The 23,114-nt window shown below is 43.6% G+C and overlaps 1 protein-coding gene and 1 long non-coding RNA gene across 5 annotated transcripts in view; one reads left to right on the top strand and one right to left on the bottom strand.

Moving 5' to 3' along the window:
* The window catches only part of ZNFX1 (zinc finger NFX1-type containing 1), a 31,454-nt gene extending 12,264 nt beyond the window's left edge, over nt 1-19,190 (bottom strand). The window contains exons 1-8 of one of the 2 annotated variants that reach the window (XM_079784521.1): nt 18,734-19,190; nt 17,221-17,379; nt 16,397-16,511; nt 12,079-13,890; nt 5,299-5,430; nt 3,371-3,519; nt 2,527-2,676; nt 995-1,109 (exon numbers count right to left, since the gene is read on the bottom strand). In XM_079784521.1, the coding sequence (XP_079640647.1) occupies nt 995-1,109; nt 2,527-2,676; nt 3,371-3,519; nt 5,299-5,430; nt 12,079-13,890; nt 16,397-16,457 (2,419 nt within the window). In that variant the 5' untranslated portion in view covers nt 16,458-16,511; nt 17,221-17,379; nt 18,734-19,190. The remainder of the gene's footprint in view (nt 1-994; nt 1,110-2,526; nt 2,677-3,370; nt 3,520-5,298; nt 5,431-12,078; nt 13,891-16,396; nt 16,512-17,220; nt 17,380-18,733) is intronic. The other variant, XM_079784520.1, reaches the window with a different exon arrangement.
* A 25-nt stretch (nt 19,191-19,215) lies between these two features.
* LOC307107320 lies at nt 19,216-22,902 on the top strand. Of its 3 annotated transcripts, XR_013814216.1 has the most exons (5): nt 19,216-19,455; nt 19,787-19,896; nt 21,255-21,387; nt 21,699-21,785; nt 22,441-22,902. It is a non-coding gene; the product is annotated as an uncharacterized lncRNA (long non-coding RNA). The 3 variants fall into 3 exon arrangements; XR_013814217.1 differs by lacking the exon at nt 22,441-22,902 and having other exon boundaries at nt 19,226-19,455; nt 21,699-22,434; XR_013814218.1 differs by lacking the exon at nt 22,441-22,902 and having other exon boundaries at nt 19,254-19,455; nt 21,255-22,434.
* The last annotated feature ends 212 nt before the right edge of the window (nt 22,903-23,114 follow it).

The following is a 23,114-nucleotide window of genomic DNA, read 5'->3' as shown; positions in this document are numbered from 1 at the left end:
TTATGGGAACTTGGCCTCAGCTGTGGGTGCAGCCATCTTTGTGATGGAGTGATGGTCAATTAGCATATTCCCTCTTTATTAGATAGGATAACATATTGTCTAGTCTTGACTTTTTTGAGCACTATCTAACTGAAATCATATTGTATCTTTTCCTTTGCCTTTTTCATTCAGCATGTTGAGATTCATATGTTGCCATATATTCTCTAATTCATTTTCACTATTGTATAGTATTTCACTATCTGAACAGACTATAATTGATCAGCAGCATCCATTGTATCAATGTGGATAGATACTTGAGTTCTTTGTTTTTCCATTATCATAAAGTGGTGCGCTGACTACTATCCGCACTAGCAGTGTAGCAGAGCTCCCACTGCTTCACATTCTTATCAATGTGGGGTTATATACAACTTTTAAATCTTTGCCAATCTGGTGGCATAATAGTACTTCATTGTGGTTTTAATTTCTCTAGTTTCTAATGAGCAACTCTCATATGTTTACTATTAGGATTTCATATATATATGTATGTGTGTACTGCCTATTATCATGGAAAGATTAACAAAAATATATATATATTTAATAAATCATAAAAAATATAAATAAATAAATAAATAAATAAATAAATCTTTATTGTTCAGATTATTACAATTGTTTCTCCTTTTTTTCCCCCTATATCTCCCCGCCACCCGGTTCCCACCCCCACTCTGCCCTTACCTCCCCCCCGTTGTCCTTATCCATAGGTGTATGATTTTTGTCCAGTCTCTTCCCGTACCCCCCACACAGACACCCCTTTCCCCCTGAGAATTATCAAGGATTTCATATTTTGTGATATGTCTGTTAAAAGTGTTTTATCTATTTTCCTACTAAGCTAGTATTTCTCTTTTCTGATTGATTAAAGCTCTTTACATATCCTAGGTGTTATTTTTAAGTTCTGCTCTCCTGGTCTTTACCATATTCCACCTTACAATGTGATTCTAGGTAGACATGCACTTCTTACCTATATTTTCAGGTCCCGCTGGAGCAACACTTTGGGTGAATGAAACGACACCCAGACCCAGCCACTCCAGCATCATGGAATGCTTCCCGCCTTGGAAGCAAACCCATTCACTATCCTGAGGAAGGAAGAATGATCACTCATGAGTATTCTATGACAACCAGTGTGAAGGAAAGTTCTCCTTGATGGATCAAAAGTAATTTCCTTAAAATTCAGAGGCTGCAAATTGGCAACTGTGGGCAACTGGATCATTTAATATGATTTGCATAGAATTTTGAAAATAAGAATTTCCTGCCTCTAGAATGGCTTATTTCACTTAGCATAATACTCTCCAGGTCCATCCATGCTGTGGCAAAAAAAAAAAGGACATTCTGACCTGGCAGGGAGTTGTATGTCCCCAGGACCTGGGAGTCAACCTTGGACCTGGAAGTCAGCTTTGGAATTTGGTCTATTCTCATTGAAGAACTGCCTATTATCATGGAAAGATTAACAACCTTGTTGCCCAAACAATGGAATCCCACCCCACATTGCCTACTTCCCCATTCCTATAACCCCTATTTCCCCATGTAATCCCTGACCTACCCTATATAAGCAGCTGGCTTATGGGGGGCTGCAGAGCAGATTTTTGTGGGTGACCTGCTGTTTTCCCATACTGCCAGCAATACTGGAATAAACCCTCATATATGATTAAAAAAAAAAAAAAAATCCTGCCTCTCTTGACAAAATCAGGAGCTATGGCAGCAACGAGGCTGCATTCCTAAATGGCAACAAATGAGCTGGCAATGGGTTGCTGCTGCCCATTTTCCAGTTTGCCATAGTCCTCTCTATTTACCAATGTCTCACATCTAACCTGCTTCAGTCATTTTTAGTACCTACTGGACCCCTTTAGGCTTTTGGGTTTGTAACCCTGAAATTCACCAACCCATTAATAATAGACGTGCCATTTCTCTAGACTCCTGGCCAGTCACTTTACAGAGATTGTGTTAGTTACTTCTCATAATATTTTTTGAAGGCAGGCATTATTATTATCCTTGTCTGAGACCAAGTCATATAATCAGTCTGTGTGACTTAAGTCTGTTGACCCCAGGCTCTCTGTGCATGCTAGGTTGTCTTGTTATGACATTTCATTTAACAAGCATTTATAGCACACTCATTAAGAGTTTTATAAGTATTAACTTGTTTATCCAAATAAAAATCCTGTAAGAAACTCCACTTTTGCAAGTCAAATATACAAAATGGCAATTTCATATGGTTCAATTTGATATTATTATTCCCCACTTTATAAATGAGTAAACAGGCACAGAAAAATCAAGTAACTTGCTCAGAGCAAAACCAGGATTCCAACCCAGAACGCTAGCTCCACAGTCTTGTTCTTGACTATTATACTCAGCTGTCTTTCCTCATGAAACGAAACTTCTAACATGGCAGCATCAGATTACCAAACAGCTAATGCTTTTGGACTGCTGCTTCTGCTGAAGGCTCCTTCCAAGTACCGAGTCAAGACAGATGCTTGTACTCCCCCAGATGACCCCTACCTGTATTGGTCCACTTATCAGGCTTTTCCAGTGCTGGAAGGAAATGTACTTCTCCAGGTACTGTTCCCGTACTACGCCACGCATGGTGCACTCCAGAGTCCGGGCCCCTATATGCAACTCTTGTTCTGACTCCTTCATTTGTGTCATGATCTGCCAAGAACAGTGGTAAAGAAATGAAAAGGAAGTATCATCCCCCAACCGCAGTCCCTGTCTTGAGGAAAAACAAGGCTAAGATAGGAACAGCAAGAAGGGAGAATAAATAAATAGATCAGTCAACAAACCAATTTTCCAAAGCACATTACTGTGGTCTTAAAACAAAAGGTTTAATATCTAAATTGTCTAAAACAGCCGTCACCAACCGGTGGTCCGCGGACCACTGGTGGTCTGTGAGGTCTGAAAGGTTGTCAACCGCTGGTCTAAAAGACTCCTACCAATCAATAAGGCAACAAATACATTAGAAATATAGGCCAAGGATACTGTGATAGAGACTTCTCTCTTTTTCCCTCAGTAAAAACTCAGAGTTTTAGTTGGTCACATGGCTGACCAGCTAGAAGATGGTTAGTAGGCTATAAGTAGAAGTGCTGTGGGTAGTTTGGGGGAATCAGCCTGAGGTCCTGGCAGGAGTTGGGAGGGGGCAGCATTCCCTTTTTTGCCCTTTCTGCACCTCAGATTATAAGGGCAAAGGTCACACTACAAGATAAGCAGAATGTAATGCTGGAATAAACTTGGGTCCTTCATAGCTTTGTGGAGCTTCTATCTGCCTTGGACCGTCTACCCAGAAAGCCAATGCTATCTTGTTTAGTTCCCCTTTGAGCTACCTCCAATATCCACAGCTGGGACTTACACTCATGTAGGCCCTCCGGAGGTGCATGGGGAGATTTCGGCGGAATTCCCGCTTGTTCCTCAGTTCCCTCAGCGTAAATTGCTTCAAGAGCTCACTGCTGCTCCTTCCACCTACCCGCACGATGCTGGGCTTTTGACACTTGTAGATACCTGTGAAGAAAGGTGAAGCACAGTAGAGTTGAGAGAAGTTATGCTGGATTCTCTCCGATGAGAAAGGTATGTGTTTGGGGTCTTTTGTCAGCTGGTCTATTAGGGAACAAACTGGTGCTTACAGGAAATCTACCCCATTAATGAGCAAGAAGGCCCCAGAGATGATATGACCTGCACAGCAGTACAGTGTGGTGCTTAAGAGCACAGGCTTTAGAATCAGACAATTGAGAACTCAACTTATTGGCTCCACAACTTATTGCTATGTAGTAACCTGGGGCAAGTTACTTAACTTGAGCCTCAGTTTCTTCATCTGTGATTTAAAAACAGTAATACTTTCCTTATAAGGCTAGTCTGTATAAACTAGAGAATATCTTTATAGCTCCTATTTAGGGACTGGCATAAAGTAAGCTCTTAGTAAATGTTCTCTCTATATATTTACTGCTTGCTTACTATGCGCCAGACATATGCTAGGTTCTGAAGATATATATAGCAGTGAAAACACAGATTCCATTTCCAATTTGTTATCATGTCTCACAGTCTGGGAGACAATATACACATTAAACAATTTATCACTATAGTGAAAATATGGTAATTACTATAAATACATGATGTATACATATGTAACAGGGGACCTTACCTAGTTTGGATGAGGTAGGGATCTAATTCTTGAGGATCTAATATTTAAACTGAGAATCCAAGAATAAGGAAGATTTGCCCGGCTGGTGTGGCTCAGTGGTTGAACATTGACCTATGAACCAGGAGGTCACAGTTGGATTCCTGGTCAGGGCACATGCCTGGGTTGCGGGCTCAATCCCCAGTCTGGGGCGTGCAGGAGGCAGCCGATCAATGACTCTCTCTCATCATTGATGTTTCTCTCTCTCTCTCCCTCTCCCTTCCTCTCTGAAATAAAAACATAAAAAAAAAAAAAAAAGAATAAGGAAGATTTAATCTAGGTGAATGGAAGATACAGGAGAATTCAGAAAAAAAATATTCTAAACAAAAGGAAAAACATACTCATTCATTCATTAATGCAGTTAGTATTTTTTCAATGCCTAGAATGTGCCAGGATCTGTGAATATAGCAAGAAACAGGACCAACCCTCATGATGTTTATAGTCTAGGGCCGTGGTCGGCAAACTGCGGCTCGCGAGCCACATGCGGCTCTTTGACCCCTTGAGTGTGGCTCTTCCACAAAAGACCACGGCCTGGGCGAGTCTATTTTGAAGAAGTGGCTTTAGAAGAAGTTTAAGTTTAAAAAATTTGGCTCTCGAAAGAAATTTCAATCGTTGTACTGTTGATATTTGGCTCTGTTGACTAATGAGTTTGCCGACTACTGGTCTAGGGTAGACCCACATAAAAATAAATGGTTAGGTATGTGCTAAATCTCTGAAGAAAAAATACAAAAGGAGACTTAACCTTGGCTTGGGGCAATATTAAAGTGCACCTGAAGAGAGATTTAAGGTGAAACCTGAAGAATGAATAAGAGTTTGAGCCAGCTAGGCTGGATGGGGTCAAGATGGAGAGAGAGGTAAAGAGAAAAAATGCATTCTAAGCAAGGGGAACAAAATGGACCGAGGAAGAAGCTGAGGAATTCAAGGCATTGAAGACAATGGGAAGAGGTAGGAGATGAGATTCAGAGTCAGGCTGGAGCAGATGACACAGCCTTACAGGTAATGGTTAGTACTGTGGACTTTATTCAAAGAGCAATAGAAAGCTACTGAAGTTGCTAATGGTTCAACGATAAATGTTTTGATAGAGACCAATTTTGCATAGACATTACCTTCCAAAAACTGATCCAAAGCATGATTAGTATAACACACAACCAAGATGGGGAACTTCTGGAGGCTAATTTGCCAAACAGTCTCATTGGTAAGAAGGGCCTGAACAATTTTTAGACCCACATAGGTTTTGCCTAGAAAATAAGAAAAAAGGAAAATTAGAAAACTTGCAGACTTACTAAAAGTAGTAGTTAATTTTAAAAAATTGTTAATATTATTATTTTATTTAAGGTAATACACCAAGATGGCTTAAACTCCAAGAAGCACAAATGAGCATATTATAAAAAGCCCTCTCACTCTTCAGTCCCCCAGCTACCCACTTCCTCCTAAAAGCAACCAATGTGACCATTTTCAATGCATATATAAACAAATATGAATATAGTTATTTTTCAGCCTCCCCCCTTTCTTCTTTTTAATACAAATAGTAGCAGACTATTTTCAGTGTTCTCTATCTTTCACTTAATCTTGGAGGTAGTTCTCTATCAATACATAAAAATAATCCTCCCTCTTTTTGTTTTTCACAGCTGCAAGGTTATTTTTAGCCAGTTCCCTATTGATGGATATATAATTTGTTTCCAATTTCATGCAGCAAATCATTTAGAAATGCTTTTAATATACGACAATGGACTTGCCTTTGTAATAGGAGGGAAAACCAGAAATCAACAATGGAGTTACAGTTGTGGGTTTATCAGCAAATGTCCAATAATTAATTAATTAAGTCTACAAACAGCTAAATTTTTACATAGTGTCAAGCTGAGAAAGCAGCCATTGTCCTCAAAAAACTCAGAGGAGGAAGAGATACAAGAAAATCAAAGATTTCCGTATAGCATGATAAGTAACAATTTTTTTTCTTCCTCCCCGCAACCCAACCCATCCTAATAATATGTACTGAATGCCTAACAGTGGCAGGCATTGAATTAGGTGCAAAAAAAAAAAATAGAGCACAAAAGCCATGGTTATTATTTTCCCAGACCCTTGAGACCTGTTGTAGAAGAGAAAGATAATCATCCAAACAAATGTAAAATCATAAATGTGGGAAATGAGAAACACATGGTATCAAGAAAACATATAGACCTGGCCAGTTGCTCAGTGATCTGAGGGTTCGATTCCCGGTAAAGGCCATGGGTTGCAGGTTCCCCAGCTCCAGTAGGGGCGCGTGCAGGAGGCAATCAATCAATGTCTCTCTCTCTTGTCCACATTTCTTTGTCTCCCTACTCCCCCCTCCCTCCACTCTCTCTAAAAAATAATCAACGAAACAAATATCCTCAAGTGAGGATTAACAACAACAAAACAAGTGGACGGGAATAAACATAAGTATGCATTTGCTTGAATATTCATAAGAACATCTTGGGAAGGATACATAGGAAGATAACATTGTTTACTTTATAGAAGGGAATGGGCGAGGTGTTAGGAGAAAGGAGACAGGGATTTTTAAAAATGTTTGAACTATTTTTCATTAAAACCTAAGATTAAAATTAATAATGTGCCAAAATTTTCAATCTCACAGATGAGTAAAAACTGCTGATCAGGAAAGGATGTAAGGAAATGGAACATTAATTCAATCTTGGAGAGAGTACAAACTGATACTTGTTTTTTTAAATCCTCAAAACAACACTTTAATTATGCATATTTTTTCATTATATAGGTGTTTCTTATTAAAAAGACCTTTCCTTCTTTTACATTAATTTTTTATCATGATTTTCTATTAATTTATCAATGTTTTTTAAAGACCTCTTTCCGTTTTTTTGGTGTGTGTGTTTTTTTTTTTTTTTGGTATATCCTTTTGAGAGGGTAATTTAGCAGTACCTAGTATAATTATTAATGTGAATTCCCACTTTAGGGAAAAAAATTAAAGAAATAATAAGCAGAGTACCCAAACACACACACACAGATATAGACATATACTTATCGCAGCACTGATGTAATAACAACAACAAATATATATATACACACTAGAGGCCCGGTGCACGAAATTCATGCACAGGGGTGGGAGGGAGGCGGTCCCTCAGCCTGGCCTGCAATGACACCAGTGTCCCACACCCTGGCCTCTGGCCAGAGGCCCCCTCCATCCCTCCGTACAGCCGGGGCGTGGGATGCTGGGCTCGTGTCGCTGGGGTGATGCCACCAGCATTCCGCCCCAGCCGCTATGGGTGCCAATATCTTTGTGACGGAGTGATGGTTAATTTGTATATTACCCTTTTACTAGATAGGATGGTATATTCATACCCTACAGTGAATGCAGGTATAATAGAAAGAGTGAGGTGCATTTGTAAATGTAACTATAGTGTAAAGAAGGTAAAAATGTCCACAGCATGTTGTTTATATTATATAAAACTAAAGTCGTGGTGCACGAAATTCATGCAAGGGTGGGGGAGGGCCCTCAGCCCGGCCTGCACCCTCTCTAATCTGGGTCCACTGGCTCCTAATTGCTTGCCTGCCTGCCTGCCTGATCGCCCCAAGTGCTTCCCTGCCTGCCTAATCATCCCTAACTGCCTCTGCTTCAGCCCCTGCACCTGGGACCCGGGCTTCCCTCCCTCTGGCTGGCTGCAGGAACCTGGGACCCGGGCCGGCTACAGCTGCAGGAGGCTTCACCAGAAAGGACGTCTGGAAGGTCGTCTGGAAGACGTCCGGTCTAATGAGCATATTACCCTTTTATTAGTATAGGTTATAGACCAATAATGGAAAGATACACATTAAACTACTAATAGCAGTTATGAAGCCAGAGTAGGAATAGTAGGGGGAAAGGGTATAGGGAGGTATTTTTTCATGAGAAGCAAGTATAGTATAGGGGAGCCAGGAGTCTAGAACCAAAATGCCTGACATCAAATTCTACGTCTGTCACTTACTATCTGTGTGAGCTTCAACATATTATTCAAGCCTCTTTGCCTTAAGCTTTTCATCTATAAAATAGAATGGTTTCTGCCTCACTGAGTTATTGTCAGGAGGCAGCTGATCAATGATTCTCATCATTGATATTTCTATTTCTCTCCCTCTCCCTTCCTCTCTGAAAGCAATAAAAATGTATTTTTAAAAATAAATAAATAAAAGTAAATAAATATTATAACAAAATTATGTTGAATGACTTAACATATGTAATGAATGTGAAATAGTATTCGGCACATAAGTATTATTATGTACAGTTAAGTCTTCACTTGTTGATAGGTTCTTGGAAACTGAGTCTTCAAGTGAAATAACATATAACAAAACCAATTTTCCCATAGGCTAATTGATAGAAACAAGAGTAAGTTTCTATGGCATATTTCTGGTCAGAAAAACATCACCAAACTTCTAAATAAAGACGCAAAATACTCCTATTAAACACTAGAGGCCCGGTGCATGAAATTCGTGGACGGGAGGGGGGTGGAAGGGAGCAGATGTCCCTCAGCCCAACCTGTACTCTCTCCAATCTGGGACCCCTAGGGGGCAGTCAGACATCCCTCTCACAATCCAGGACTGCTGGCTCCCAACTGCTCACCTGCCTGCCTTCCTGATTGCCCCTAACCACTTCTGCCTGCCAGCCTGATCACACCCTAACCACTCCCCTGCCAACCTGATTGATGCCTAACTGCTCCCCTGCCAGCCTGTTTGCCCCTAACTGCCCTCCCCTGCAGGCCAGGTCCCCCCACAACTGCTCTCCCCTGCAGGCCTGGGTCCCCCACAACTGCCCTTCTCTGCAGGCCTGGTCACCCCCAACTTCCCTCCTCTGCCAGCCTGGTCACCCCTAATTGCCCTCCCCTGCAGGCTTGATTGCCCCCAATTGCCCTCCCTTGCAGGCCTGGTGCCTCCCAACTGCCCTCCCTTGCAGGCCTGGTCCCTCTCAACTTCCCTCCCCTGCTGGCCATCTTGTGTCCACATGGGGGCAGGATCTTTGAAAACATGGGGGCAGCCATCTGGTGTGTTAGAGTGATGGTCAATCTGCATATTACTCTTTTATTAGATAGGATTGAAATGTGAGCTATACATACTTTTAAGAGAGATTAATAAAAATTAGTAAGAGAATTATTCTCCAACCCACTTATTCCAGTTCAGGGCCAGGGGTAGCTGGAGCCAATCCTGGCAGCTCAGTGTACAAGATGGGACGTACCTTGGACAGGAAGCCCTTCCATCATAGGGCACACTCACACACACTCACTCGGACTGGGACAATGCAGACACGCCAATTCACCTCATGCGCACATCTCTGGGATGTGGGAGAAATATGGGGTCCCTGAAGAAAACCCACAGACATGGGGAGACCATGCAAACTCCACAGTGGCCCTGGCTGGGAATGAATATTTTTTCCTCATCAATGTTATAACAGCTTGGCTGGCATCTATCTATATATATAAAAGGCTAATATGCTAAGTGTCCAACTGTCTGACCGGTCGCTATGATGCACACTGACCACTAGGGGGCAGATGCCCAATGCAGAACTGCCGAGCTGCAGTGACTTGGCAGTGGCAGTTCTCTGGTGACGCACGCCTGTAAACAGAGAGGAGGGAGCCTGATTCCTGAGGCGCCGTGCGATTCCACCTTTGGCCATGGGTTATGTTGTTGCTGGGGTACTGTCGCCCCAAATCTGGTTTACTGCACAGTTGTTTGCATTCCACACTGTACGACAGCAACTTTGCAGAGTGCCCTCTTGCACTCTGGGACCCCTTGGGGGATATCAGAGAGCCAGTTTGGGCCCGATCCCCGCAGGCCAGGCCAACGGACCCCACCTGCCGGAGGGACCCCGCTCACTCCACAGATGCTGGATAGGGAGTGCAGGAGGTTGGCTCCAAGCTGTGTCCGGCCCATCTCGCCCAGTCCTGCCAGACAACTTCTAATTTCTTTTCAATGTGCACGAATCCGTGCACTGAGTCACTGGGCTATATAGTAGCTGAGTGTAGACCTATGAATCAGGAGGTCACGGGTTGATTTCCAGTCAGGGCACATGCCCGGATTGCAGGCTCAGTCCCCAGTGTGGGGCGTGCAGGAGGCAGCTGATCAATGATTCCCTCTCATCATTGATGTTTCTATCTCTCTCCCTCTCCCTTCCTCTCTCAAAAATATATTTTTAAATAAATAAATAAATAAATAAATAAATAAATAAATGTAAAGAAATATAACAAAATGATGTTGAATGAAATAACGTTATATGAAGACCTGCTGTACTTGATATTTAATTAGAAATCAAACAAATTAATATAGCCTTTGATGAAGCAGGGGTAATGTATCTTCTGAAGTTTGACCCCAGCAGTCTTTTCTAATTTTGCAATTTGGGTTTATTACTATGAATGCCAATGGGTCCCCACTGGAAAATCACCATAATAAGCAGCAATTTATAAACAAATTTGATGCCCATTTCATGAGAATGTTTCTTTTTTTCCTTTAATTGGAAGTTATTGGTGTGACATTGGTTAATAAATTTATGTAGGTTCCCAGTGTACAATTTTATAATTCACTAGAGGCCCGGTGCACGAAATTCGTGCATGGGGGGTGTGTGTCCCTCAGCTTAGCCTGCACCCTCTCCAATCTGGGATCCCTCTCACAATCCAGGAATGCTGGCTCCCAACTGCTCGCCTGCCTGCCTTCCTGATTGCCCCTAACCACTTCTGCCTGCCAGCCTGATCGATGTCTAACTGCTCCCCTGCCAGCCTGTTTGCTACCAACTTCCCTCCTCTGCCGGCCTGGTCACCCCTAACTGCCCTCCCCTGCAGGGTTGATTGCCCCCAACTGCCCTCCCTTGCAGGCCTGGTCCCTCTCAACTGCCCTCCCTTGCAGGCCTGGTGCCTCCCAACTGCCCTCCCTTGCAGGCCTGGTGCCTCCCAACTGCCCTCCCCTGCTTGCCTGATCGCCCACAACTGCCCTCCCTTGCAGGCCTGGTCCCTCCCAACTGCCCTCCCCTGCTGGCCATCTTGTGGTGGCCATCTTATGTCCACATGGGGGCAGCCATCTTATGTGTTGGAGTGATGGTCAATCTGCATATTACTCTTTTATTAGATAGGATAAAGGCCTGGTGCATGGTTGGGGTCATCTGGTTTGCCCTGAAGTGTGTCCCAGATCAGGGTTGGGGTTCCCTTGTGGCGTGAGGCGGCCTGGGCGAGGGGCCTGTGGTGGTTTGCAGGCTGGCCACGCCCCCTGGTGACCCAAGTGGAGGCCCTGGTATCTGGGGTTTATTTATCTTCTACAATTGAAACTTTGTAGCCTGGAGCGGAGCCAAGACTCCTGCTTGCTCCGTGGTGGCAGCCTTTTCTGTTGGAATTTATTTATCTTCTATAGTTGAAACTTTGTAGCCTGGAGTGGAGGCCTAGGCCGGCCAGGGTTGCAGAAGCTTGGCTTCCTCCATCGCCCGGGGCAACCCTAGCCTCCTGCTCTTCCAGCTCTGTGGCTGCCACCATTTCTGTTGGAATTTATTTACCTTCTATAATTGAAACTTTGTACCCTTGAGTGGAGGCCTGGGCCTGCCAGGGTATGTGGAAAGCTTGGCTTCCTCCATTGCCAGGGAAACCCAAGCCTCTCTCCTACTCTCTGTGGCTGAAGCCATCTTGGTTGGGGTTAATTTGCATACTCGCTCTGATTAGCTTGTGGGTGTGGCAGAGTGGTGGTTAATTTGCATATTGCACTTTTATTAGATAGGATTATATGTATACTTATTTTGAATTCACCATCCCAAGTCAAGTCTCCTTCCATCACCATTTATCCCCCCCACCCACTCATGGGAATGTTTCTAACCAAGACATTCTAGAAACTTGGGAGTCAAGCCTCCCTTCCCTATCTCCTAAGGTAGATGACATGTGCTCTGAAAAATTCTCTCTTACCTGTTCCAGGAGGTCCTTGAATAATAGCCAGTTCCTTTGTGAGAGCAAACTGCAAAGCTTCCATCTGGGAGTCATCCAGCTTCAGGGCTTCTTTGGAGGGCCACTGTCTGGGGTCTAAGACATTAACTCTGAGATATCTCAAGCCCTCAGCATTCCTCAGAGATTCCCCGGTGTCCGAGGGATTCTTTATTAAGGGAGTGAAATCATATCTACCTCCCATTAGCAAGTACCTTGGCTCCTTCACATGAGAGTCACATTCCACAATGTTTCTCTGGAAGGGGACGTCTTCCTGTTGGATCTCCTGGAGACCTTCCAGGACATGCCTATAGGCCTCAAAATATGCAGTTGTCTCCACCATTAGGAAAGAGTCAGAGGGCTGGACCTCTGCTAGTAGCTGTTGGCTCTGCTCATTGAAGCAGAGCTGGACAAATCCTTGGTAGAGATCCTCCTGCTCCCGGTTAGACACTGTGGCAAAAAGAAATGTCTCAAAATTGTCCTTGGACATGCACACCAAGGACCCATAGAGTAATCGCTTGGAATTCTGCCAGCGAACAAACTTCAGTGGTTTTGTGTCAAACTGCACCTTATATACAATGCCTGATGATGCACATACAGGACTGATAATCCTGGTATCAAAGTAGATTCGAATGTCATCAAACTTTCTCTTCCTCAGGCCTTGGTCTTCAAAGCTTTGGAGAAGTTCCAAAATGCCTTCTCGTAGGGGCCTGACAAAATCTTCTCTAAGTAGTCGGAAGTGAGTATCCAGATAGATAGCAGTGCTCTCATATTTTCCAGAAATGATGTTGGGGCGAAGGAATGGTTTCTCATCCAAGTGCACCTCATTGTAGGTAGGGTAAATGGGCATGGTCCGGTAGCTATCAACATTGTCTTCTGCCTTGGGCTGTACTAAAGTGTAGGTATCTTCTCTTAAAGTGTCCTCTCGCCTCTTTTCCTGCAAATGTTTGATGATGGCCTGCAACTTTTCCAGGTTCTTCTCAGTCTCCTCTTCTATGTCAACACCAGAGGCTCTCAAAGCATTAAGAGAAGCTGGCAGGAGGGAAATGAGCATGGAAGTTTCCTGCACAGAACTGGCAGGGAAGACACTTACGAGCTCCTGGAGGAGGGAGATAATGTTGCTAATATGTTCTGGATACTGGTTTCGAATGTCAGGGATGGGTTCAGTGATCATCCCTACCACATAAGTTGGCAGGCAGACTTTGAGGAATTTTGAATTCTTCAATATGCCCAGGACATGGAGAATACTCTGGCGATCCATTCTGGAACTGCAAGCCTTCCGAAGAACCTGACAAATGAGCTCAAGGAAGTTGGGTTTCATAAAAGAATGAGAAAGAAGCTCCCTCAGTCCTAAACTTGTGGCAAGTGTGATGACCACCTCAGAAGGGTCTTTCTGCAGAAGGCTTTCTAGGAACTTATAGCCCAGTTTCTTCACCTGCTGTGGCTGTTCCGCAGGCTTCTGGTGAGGGATCCGCCACTGTTGGAAGTTTTCATCAGACCATGGTGGTCTGCGGTTCCTTTCCTCCTGACTGCCATTTCTCTGTCTGGTGTCATTCTCCTGACCATGTCTTTGGCCTCTAGGTTCATCATTGGCACGTCCCCTACGGTTCCTCCTTTCTGGATGTGGGTTCCTTCCCATGGCCGCAAATCTAAGCTCTTCTCTTTGCCAGTAAGGACCAAGTTGGTTGTTGGCCCTAGGATGCCTTCCCAGTTGGTTGGCTCCTCCTCTGAGAGCATTGGCTGGTGGATTATTGGCCTGATTTCTAGCTCTTGGTGGTAATTCACCATCCATAGGCCCTAAACACAATGAAAATAGTAGTTAAGCATAAAAATAAAGGTGCAAGGAAATTGTTGTATGACAACAATGCACATGTTGTCATTTTCCCAAACCTAAGGAGCTTTGGTTTTATTTGGAGAGAAGTAAGTCATGTGCTGAATGTAAAACAGTTACTATGTTGCTGTATATATTATAAAAATTTTGCTTTTTTTCACAGGGTGCAAAAGGGAAAAGGAATAAACATTTGTTGAATGCCTAATACATGCTACAAAATAAATGCTTGCAGTATATAATTTAATCTTTACAAATTAGGATTAGTTCAGAGCATCAAAAAGATCAGCTCATTGTTTCTAGTTTCTTGTCAGTACCAAACAATAGTCAGCACATGAGTTTCAGAGCCAAACAGACATGGTTCAAATCTTGACCTGGGTACTTCCTCACTGTATTACCAAGTTGCATAATTTCTCTAAGCTTCAGTATCTGGGTTGTTGTAAAGATTAAATGTTCAAGATGCTTAGTACAGTGTAGTACCTGTTATATAAAAAGCTCTCATTAATGTTAATTATGACTAGTAACACTAGTAATAATTTTCAGTTGGCCTACCCTATTGATTTTTAGAGCTACTGGTTCTGCCATGAAACAATTATGCTATAGACAACGCAGGCATCAAAGGAGATAAAGCTATAAAAGGAACTGTTTCTTAAACTTTGCCCAGCATCAGATAGAAAAGAGGAAGATGGGACTTTCCTTACTAAGATGTTTTTGAGCTAATAGTCTGTAAAGGAAACTGAAAAGTGAAACTCAAGTTTTCCTTTCTCCAGCACAAGTTCATTTACAAAGTATTTACCTATTATCAACCCTCAGAAAAGAGAGAGTGGGGAGTGAGGTGACACACCCAGTATACATGGGAAAGCTAACATCACCCAGTGGATGAAGCCGAACTTGTCTCCCTTGATCTGCCACACATTTCATAAGTAACCTTGGGCCACATACCCATGTCCAGTTTTTTTCACTTTCCTTTTCTCTAAAACTGATTCTGGAGTTGATCCAACTTAGCAGAATGACTTGGAGATTTTAAAAACAAACAAACAAAAATAAGATTGTATACAACAATTTGATGATAAAAAATATTGTAAAAATTTCAAATGCACATTGTATTCAAAACGATAGTTCTACTTAATGACATTAGATACAAAATCCATTTATGTACTTTTTCTTATTTTGCACTTTTTAGAGAAAATTTTAATGTGAAACAAAGGAATATTTGGTAAAATATGAATACTGTATACTACTGAACTCTAAATTTTTATAGTTATGATTTCAAACTTCCAGGATATCAGAAGAAAGTCCCACTCTTAATATTTTGATCTGATTAGAAAACTAGAATGGAAAATTGTACCGGTTCTCATTATTTCTATATTCATACAGCTCATAAAATAAAATTCTATAGTTCTTCCTCATTTGTTCCACAGCTAAACTCAGATGACATATTACAAGCTTAGCGAAAAGCAAAATTCATTTGATTGTTTTATTTTAGAAAGTTCTGAGCAAACAGAACCACGATTGAGGTAGAGCAGTGTCGGCAAACTCATTAGTCAACAGAGCCAAATATCAACAGTACAACGATTGAAATTTCTTTTGAGAGCCAAATTTTTTAAACTTAAACTTCTTCTAACGCCACTTCTTCAAAATAGACTCGCCCAGGCCGTGGTATTTTGTGGAAGAGCCACACTCAAGGGGCCAAAGAGCCGCATGTGGCTCGCGAGCCGCAGTTTGCCCACCACTGAGGTAGAGTAATGCTTTTGGAACTAACTTTGCTTTGGTGGCTAAGACTCCAGACACATACTATCAAATACATAATCACTAGCTATGCATAGATATTATGCATCTTAAATGTGGCTAGTCTGAATTAAGATGTTTAAAATAATAAATGGGATTTTGAAATTAATAGCAAAAAAAGTTAAATATCTCATTAAAATTTTTTATATTGATAAAACCTTAAAATGATAATATTTGACTATATGGGAGGTAAATAAAAACGTTAAAATTATTAAAGTACTACGATAATAAAAATATATTCAATTATACTAAAATGATATTTGAATATATTGGCTTAAATAAGACAAGTACTAAATCATTAAATTTTGTTAAATTAGTATTAAATTTAAAAAATGGATTTCCCCTGTTTTGTTTTAAATATATTTTTATTGATTTCAGAGAGGAAGGGAGAGATTTAAATTTTTTTAATTACATTTTTGGCTTCTATTATGTTTGTACTGGACAGTGCTGCTCTAAACCAGAGTGTTATTCCCACTTCTGACACACATCACTATGTTTGTTGAAGTGCACCCATTCATTAGATATCTTAGGGAAAGGGGAAGGCTATCTTGTTTTTCAGAGTCAATCATACTGTAGCTAAGAAATAAGCCATTCTTTACTTGAGAGATACAATCAAGCTTAGGTGGGCCTGCTGCTCATTCGTAGAGAACTCAGTTTCCTTCCCATTAATTAGAAAACATTGCTCACCTCTGTGGTTGGTATGGGGATTCCTGGGCCTGACATCCGGACAAGGTCTTCGGTCCTCCATGATTGAATCACTTGAATTCCTCCGAATTCACGTTCCTTTAAGTTACCTGGAAATCTGTACAGGTTAAGAGAAATTAGTGCCCTTGAAACAGCATCTAGCAGAAAAACCCAGAACAGCATTAAACCAATCCTTCTGCCTCCACATTGTAATTATCTGTTAACTAAGAGTTAAACACAGTACGTTTGTTGTTGTTAATCCTCTCCCGAGGATATTTTTCCATTGATTTTTAGAGAGAGTGGAAGGGAGAGACAAAAAGAGAGTCACATCTATGAGAGAGAGATACATCTATCAGTTGCCTTCCGGACGGGAATTGAACCCGGGACCTTTCAGTCCTTGGGGCGACTACTCTATCCACTGAGCCAAACCAGCTAGGGCTAAACACAGACTTTAATCATGGGCACAGTGTTCAACTCTGTAAACACCCAGTTATGATATGAAAACATTAAATTCACAATTTAGATGATTTCAAAGGCTCTAATTACCCCTCCCCCCTTCTCTTTATCCTTGCACTTTCGGAAGGTGTCGTTAATTCCCATTCAAAACTACTGTTTGGTTTATGCCTTTGGCCCAATTACTTAACCAGTTGCTAGGTTTCAATTTCCTCTTCCACAAAGCAGATAAATACTGTTGCCAGGACAAAGAGAAGTACATTTTTGTTAATGCAAAAACCATGTATATATCACACTATTCAGCATTTGTTACTCATTCTATAGCTTACAGTTCTCTGCAGTCTGTCAATAAGTAGCGAGCAGTTAACCCTTACCCTACTCTTTGGAATGCAGCCAAACTGGATCAAAAGAAAGAAAAAGATGTTTCCATAATCAGGAGGCTTAGCATCTACGGAATGTTTCCTCAACCAGCTAGAAAAATCTGCAGGACTTTTCTCCTCCTCTTCCTACCGTGGTAAGTTTTAAGAGTGGTCCTATAAGAGGAAGAGGAAGCCCCTTTAAGGCAACTTCTCAACACAATCACGCACATCCTGTGGGGTGGGGCCAGGGGAAAAGTTGGTGGCTCAGAGTCCTCAGCAAGGGGATTTTTGAGACGGTCTTTCTCACCGAGTTTTTAAACATTCATGGTTGAAAACTGTGAATAAGATCGGGCATTATATGAGGAGTAGCTTTTATCCTCCTCAAAAAAAGGAGTCCCTTTCCTTACTGCTGGCAGTAGTATTTTTGGTGACCTCCTGCTTCATCACATCAAACTTGGCTCTCATGACGCAGGTTCAATATTTATTTAGAGTTTACTTTCAATTTAAAAATTTGTCCGAGGGGAAAATTCTTTCTTTCTCTTGTTGGAAAAAAAAAAATACTAAAATAGAAACTCAGACATTTTCTGGGAGAAAAGGAATGAAAGAAAGAAAGAAAGAAAGGCAAGGAAAGGGAGGAGCAGGAAGAAACAGGAAACGCTATGAAAAAGGCAGACTAAAGTGGGTTTCTTTGGGAGTCCAGGCCTCAAGGGCAGGAAGAAGGAAACCAGTGATGGCCAAGCTGGTACAGGGATCAACTGATGGAAGGGTAATCACCAGGGCGGATGAAAGAGGCTGAAACAAGGGCCCAGAGCGGGTTTGGGGGAGGCGGGGGGGGGGGGGGGGGGTCTCCAGGGCACGAGGGTATCAGAAGGGATGGAGGAGCCACCCGGGAGCCCACCTCGTCCGGATGGGAATAGTCTGGGGTCAGGGAGAGCCAGGGCTGTGTGGTGGCTGAGGAAGGTGCCATGGCAGGGCTGGAGCGGGGAGTGGCAGGTGAGGTGGGGAGACTATGGGGCCTCAGGAAGAAGGGGGGCTGAGCTCAGCTGGGGTGCTTGCTGAAGTGCTGGGGGACCTGGAAACAGGGACGCGGTGTACAGATGTTTGAGGGTGCTTCGTAGAAGATGGGGGACGGACATGGTGAGGACTGAGGAGAGCGAGACGATGAGGCCGGAGGCAGAGGCGGTGATGGAGGGCTCTGGGTGGATAATGGAGGCGCTGGGGGCAGAGGAGGTGAATGGGGGCCGACGTGGGGCTGAGGCGGGGGAGGGAGGTGATAGGGAAGCTGAGGGGGGCACAGGGGCGCTGAGAAGGGACAGGGGCTCCGAGGTGGAGGATGGGGGCCCTGAGGAGGGTGATGGAAGTGACAGGGGCGCTGAGGAAGGGGGAGCATGGAAGTGACAGGTGCTGAGAAGGAAAACGGGGGCGCCAGGGTCTGAGGCGGCGGCGGGGTGGCCGAGGCGGGCGCCGGGGGTCGCGAGGGGCAGGAGCAGGTGCGGGGGGGCCGGGCCGCGGGTCAGGGGTCACTCACCCGGCTACAGCGCGTCCTGCCGCCGCCGCCGCCGCCGCCGCCGCCGCGGTCTGGTCTGGAGTTCGGACCCTGCCAGGTCTGCGACTCCGCCCGGCGCTGCGCTTTCGGTTTCCTTTCCTCACAAACACGGGGTGGAGGAAGGGGGAGGCCGGGCGGGCCGACGCGAAGACCAGGAGCAGGAGCAGGAGGAGGAGGAGCAGGAGGAGGAGGGGCTCTGGCACTGCCCGCTTCCCCGCCCTCAGGCACGGCAGGGGCGGGCGGGCGTCGCCCCAGCTCCCCGGCGCGCCTTGGGCGGGCGCGGCTGAGGGGAGGAGACTGCGGGGGGCGGGTGAACAGTGCACAAGTCCTTTGAAAGCCTCAGCCGGCCCCGAAAGCGGGGAGAACCCAGGGGCTTCTTGATGCGTGTGAGGCGCGACATGGCGGCGAGGCGGATGCGCCCGGGCGGCCCAATGTGTACGGGGGAAGAGGGCGGAGCTAGAGCGGCCTGGACTACCATTAGGTATAGTTGGAGACTACATTTCCCGCGCTGCGCCGGGGAACCGGAAGCAACGCGGTGCCAGTGCGCAGGCGCACAAAAGCCCCCTCTGGTTATATAAGGCAGGTCCTGGGACTGGCTCATTCTTTTGCATCCTCCTCGCCGCCTCTCTAGCAGCTTCGGTCCCATGCGTCATCCTCATCCGATGTCATCCCGCCTCGGGAACTCGGGGTTGTTACTGTGTGTGGTGAGTTGAGATCTACTGTTTTCCCTTCGACATCTCCGTTTCTCCTTTTTCTCTTTCCATCTCCCCTGCCCGTGGCTCCTCTTGCCCTGGTCCTAATAGGTGTAGGGCCGTGGGTGAGATCACTTAGAGTTGGGAAGACCCACGCACTGACCTGAGGAGTCCTTGGCTGGTGAAAATGATGACTTTACTTTTTTCCCCATCTAATCGACCATGTTGATATGCTTGAATACTTGCCAGTTGGTTCTGATACACCGGCCTCAAAAGGCCCGGCCATGTTCTTTTTCTACTGTGGGAAGATGGCGACTGATGCCCTTTCTTTGTTGTCTCGCAGATTAGCGTGATCCAAAGGTACAGAATGGATCTTGAAGGAAAGGGCCCTTGCTGGGCCTCCAAAGGAACCCCGTGTAGACTTCGAGAACCTTTGGCCTCCTGACCTCTGGGGTAAGCATTTGTCCCCTGGCCTACCGTAGGAACCACGTGCTCTGGGGAGCTGCTTCCTTTGCTAGCGGAACTGGGAAATGAGTTAACCAAAACTAATCTGTATTAAGCATGTACTAGGTATTCTCTAAAGTGCTCTGAATGCTTTATTATTATAAGACCTATGTTGCTGAAGAAACATTGAAGAGAAATAATCTCCCAAAGTGGAATAAACTCTTTAAAGTTGTGGTGGTAACAAATCTCTAGAGCATTTGAGTTTGAGCCAAACATGCCAGCAAGATCTCAGTGGATTGAGATTGGCAAGTTTTGCAGCTTTATAAATTAGAGCAGCGATTTTCAACTTTTTCTATCTTGTGGCACACATAAACTGGTTCCTAAAGTTTTGCGGCACAGCAAATATATATTTTTGTCGATTTTATAGGTGTACTTTTGATTCAGTCACACAGGACAACTATTGTTCTTGGCTCTTGTTTTTTGTTTAAAAAAAGGGAGAGGGATAGAGAGAGAAACATCAATGATGAGAGACTCATTGATCGGTTGCCTCCTGTACACACCTATCTTAAATTCCTTTGGCATACCGGTTGAAAATTGTTGCATTTGAGTTAAATGAGGTGACAAAACTCCTAATAGGATTGAACAAAGGCTAAGTGCAGTAACACAAGGATAGCCCATAGAGATGGTATTCGGGGAACAAGCTAACAGTGAGGGATTATATTTTAAAAGTATTGATTTTTGAGAGGGGAAAGTTGGCTGCCTCCTGCCTACCCCCTAGTGGGGATTGAGTCTGTAACCTGGGCGTGTACCCTGACCAGGAATCAACCCTCCACCAATTCCCATGAGTCCAGGATTGACGCCCCCAAGGGCAGGACTTCTTGGGAGATGTGTTTTTCTTAACCTTGCTGTTCCAGACTATCCCAGGTTTTTAGTGATAACGCCTTACATTAAAATGTAACATGCTGATATGACACTTGGTCAAAACCCTGTGCACAAAAGCCGACTCTTTCCAGCACAGGCCTGTATCAAGTATAAGTTCAGAAGGCAGGTTTGTTTGTCTTAGCTGCCAGTTTATTTCCAACAAATAGGAAATGTGTTCAAATATTGCATGAATTTTTTTTTTTTTTAAGTGTAGAAGTTTACCAACAAAATGTTATTTCTGATTCAGGGCTTTCTGTATCTGTAGAGCCCCAGAGCTTTCTACTGGCATATATGATGAGTGAACTTCTTTCCCCGGCAGATCGACCGTGGTGATACAGCTTCTCTAAGCCAGTTTATCTGATATGCCAGTTTGAGCAGCTCTTCAATCCCCCACTTCCTTGGACATTTAATTGATTGGTGGCCTTATGTTTCATGTTTTCCCCTAGGTTTACTGTTGGCAGAAAGCAGACTGAGTGGAGCAAGATAAATCCAGGAGTGGGGAAATGATGAAGTGCACATTTCTCCTAAGTGCCCATGCGCACATGGCTGGATAGACATAGAATCCGGATAATGGAGGAGGTAGTAACTGCTTTCCTTTTGGATGTGAGGCTAGCTATCCCCTTTGCTCTTTTCGGGGGCTCAACTGTGGCCATTGCAGCTGATGACGTAACTTTTTTCCCCATCAGATCGACCCTGTTGATCTAACTAAACTATTTGCCAGTTTTTGTCTGATGCATTGGCCCGAGAACAACTAGCCCAGTTTTCCAGACCACTCTTCTATTAGTGGGTTTTTGTTTTGGAGTGGGGATTGGGCTCTATAGGGTGTTTTTTGTTTTTTCCTTAGCACATCCAGGTCATTTATCTTTGCTTCATCTTTTAACTTCATGCAGGTCAGGAACCCTGTGTGCCATTGGTCAGAAGTAGATTGATTATTGTCTGATCTTCCCCTTGGCTTGGTTCAGTCTGTCCAGTAGCAGGTAAGGTTTCTGCAAATGGTTGGTGTCAACCCCCTAATAAAAAGACTATTAAATGTGTCCAGTGTACAGGAGTGTTGAGTTTGCTCACTTGGGACTAACCTGGGGACCCAGTTCCAAATTGGGCATATAAAACAAGAGTGGAAATAAAGTCTTCAACAGAAGACTATTGACCTATTGGTGCTACTAGGTCTTTTAAGACAAATGTCTATGCCTCCAGTCCCCATTTTCAAACAGAACACCCCCTTTCTCTATCCTTTGTCAATGATCACTCATTAAATGTTTGCTGTCTGCAGTTTTTGCCATTTGAAAGTTTCTTTCCTGACCTTTAATCCCCTAGACTATTCTCCCATTACCTGAGAATATTAAGTAATGCATTGCATTGGTGCTGTGTCCCTCTATCAACAAAAACCTTTTAGTATGTTGGATTTGTCTCGACTATTACCTGTAACAAAGGATTTAGACTGAGGTTGAACATTTTGACATAATACAGACTTCATTGAGGTGCAGAAGAGACAGGTCATCTCAAGAGAGGGAATCTTGTTCGGTAATTGAATATGTTCCATCTAATTCCTAGAGTTTAATTAAACCAGGTACTCCTACATCCCAAACAAGTAGCACTTCAGAATTAACTAATTGTAATCTCTTTTCTTTCCAGTTTCTGGCCCATGGAGTTGAAATACAAGGCCTCTTGGGAAAGACTGATCCTGTATTTTCCTGATAAAGCATAATAAATTTTGTAGGCTTCCTATCTGGAAAAGGAAAATAAAATAAAAAGTTCTTAAAATAAAAATGCTTTTGGATTTGGTCATTGGGGATTAAGAAACACTGAACAAGGATAATGACCAAACCTCTAGTTTTCAAACAGTGGTAGGCATTTAAGTTTTTAGTATTTATAGAAAAATTCATCTATAAAATGGGTATGAGATCTGAGAATGCTTAGTGTAGCACTTGGCATGGGGTAGGTGTTTAATTAGTAATAGCTGTCCTTGATCTGTATATAGGAATGAACTGGTTACATGGGACAACTTCATGCATCCCAAAGATAATACCCTGAGGGAAGAAGCCAGTCTCAAATGCTTGATTACTCTTATTACCGAGACATTCTGGAAAAAGACAAAACTTGATGGGGAACATGATCAGAGATTGCCAGAAGTTCTGGTAGGGGATGAAAGTGTAAAGTAATAGCATGAGTATTTTGGGGGTATTGGGGTAGTCACAAATTAAGTTTATAGAATTGAACAAGTCAATTGTATGGTAACTAAAAGGTATGGCCCTAGCTGGTTTGCCTCAGTGGATAGTGTCAGCCTGCAGACTGAAGGCTCCCAGGTT

The sequence above is a fragment of the Cnephaeus nilssonii genome (assembly GCF_951640355.1).
Source record: "Cnephaeus nilssonii genome assembly, chromosome: 11".
NCBI classification, from domain to species: Eukaryota; Metazoa; Chordata; class Mammalia; order Chiroptera; family Vespertilionidae; genus Cnephaeus; species Cnephaeus nilssonii.
This window is presented reverse-complemented; position numbering and strand designations above follow the sequence as displayed.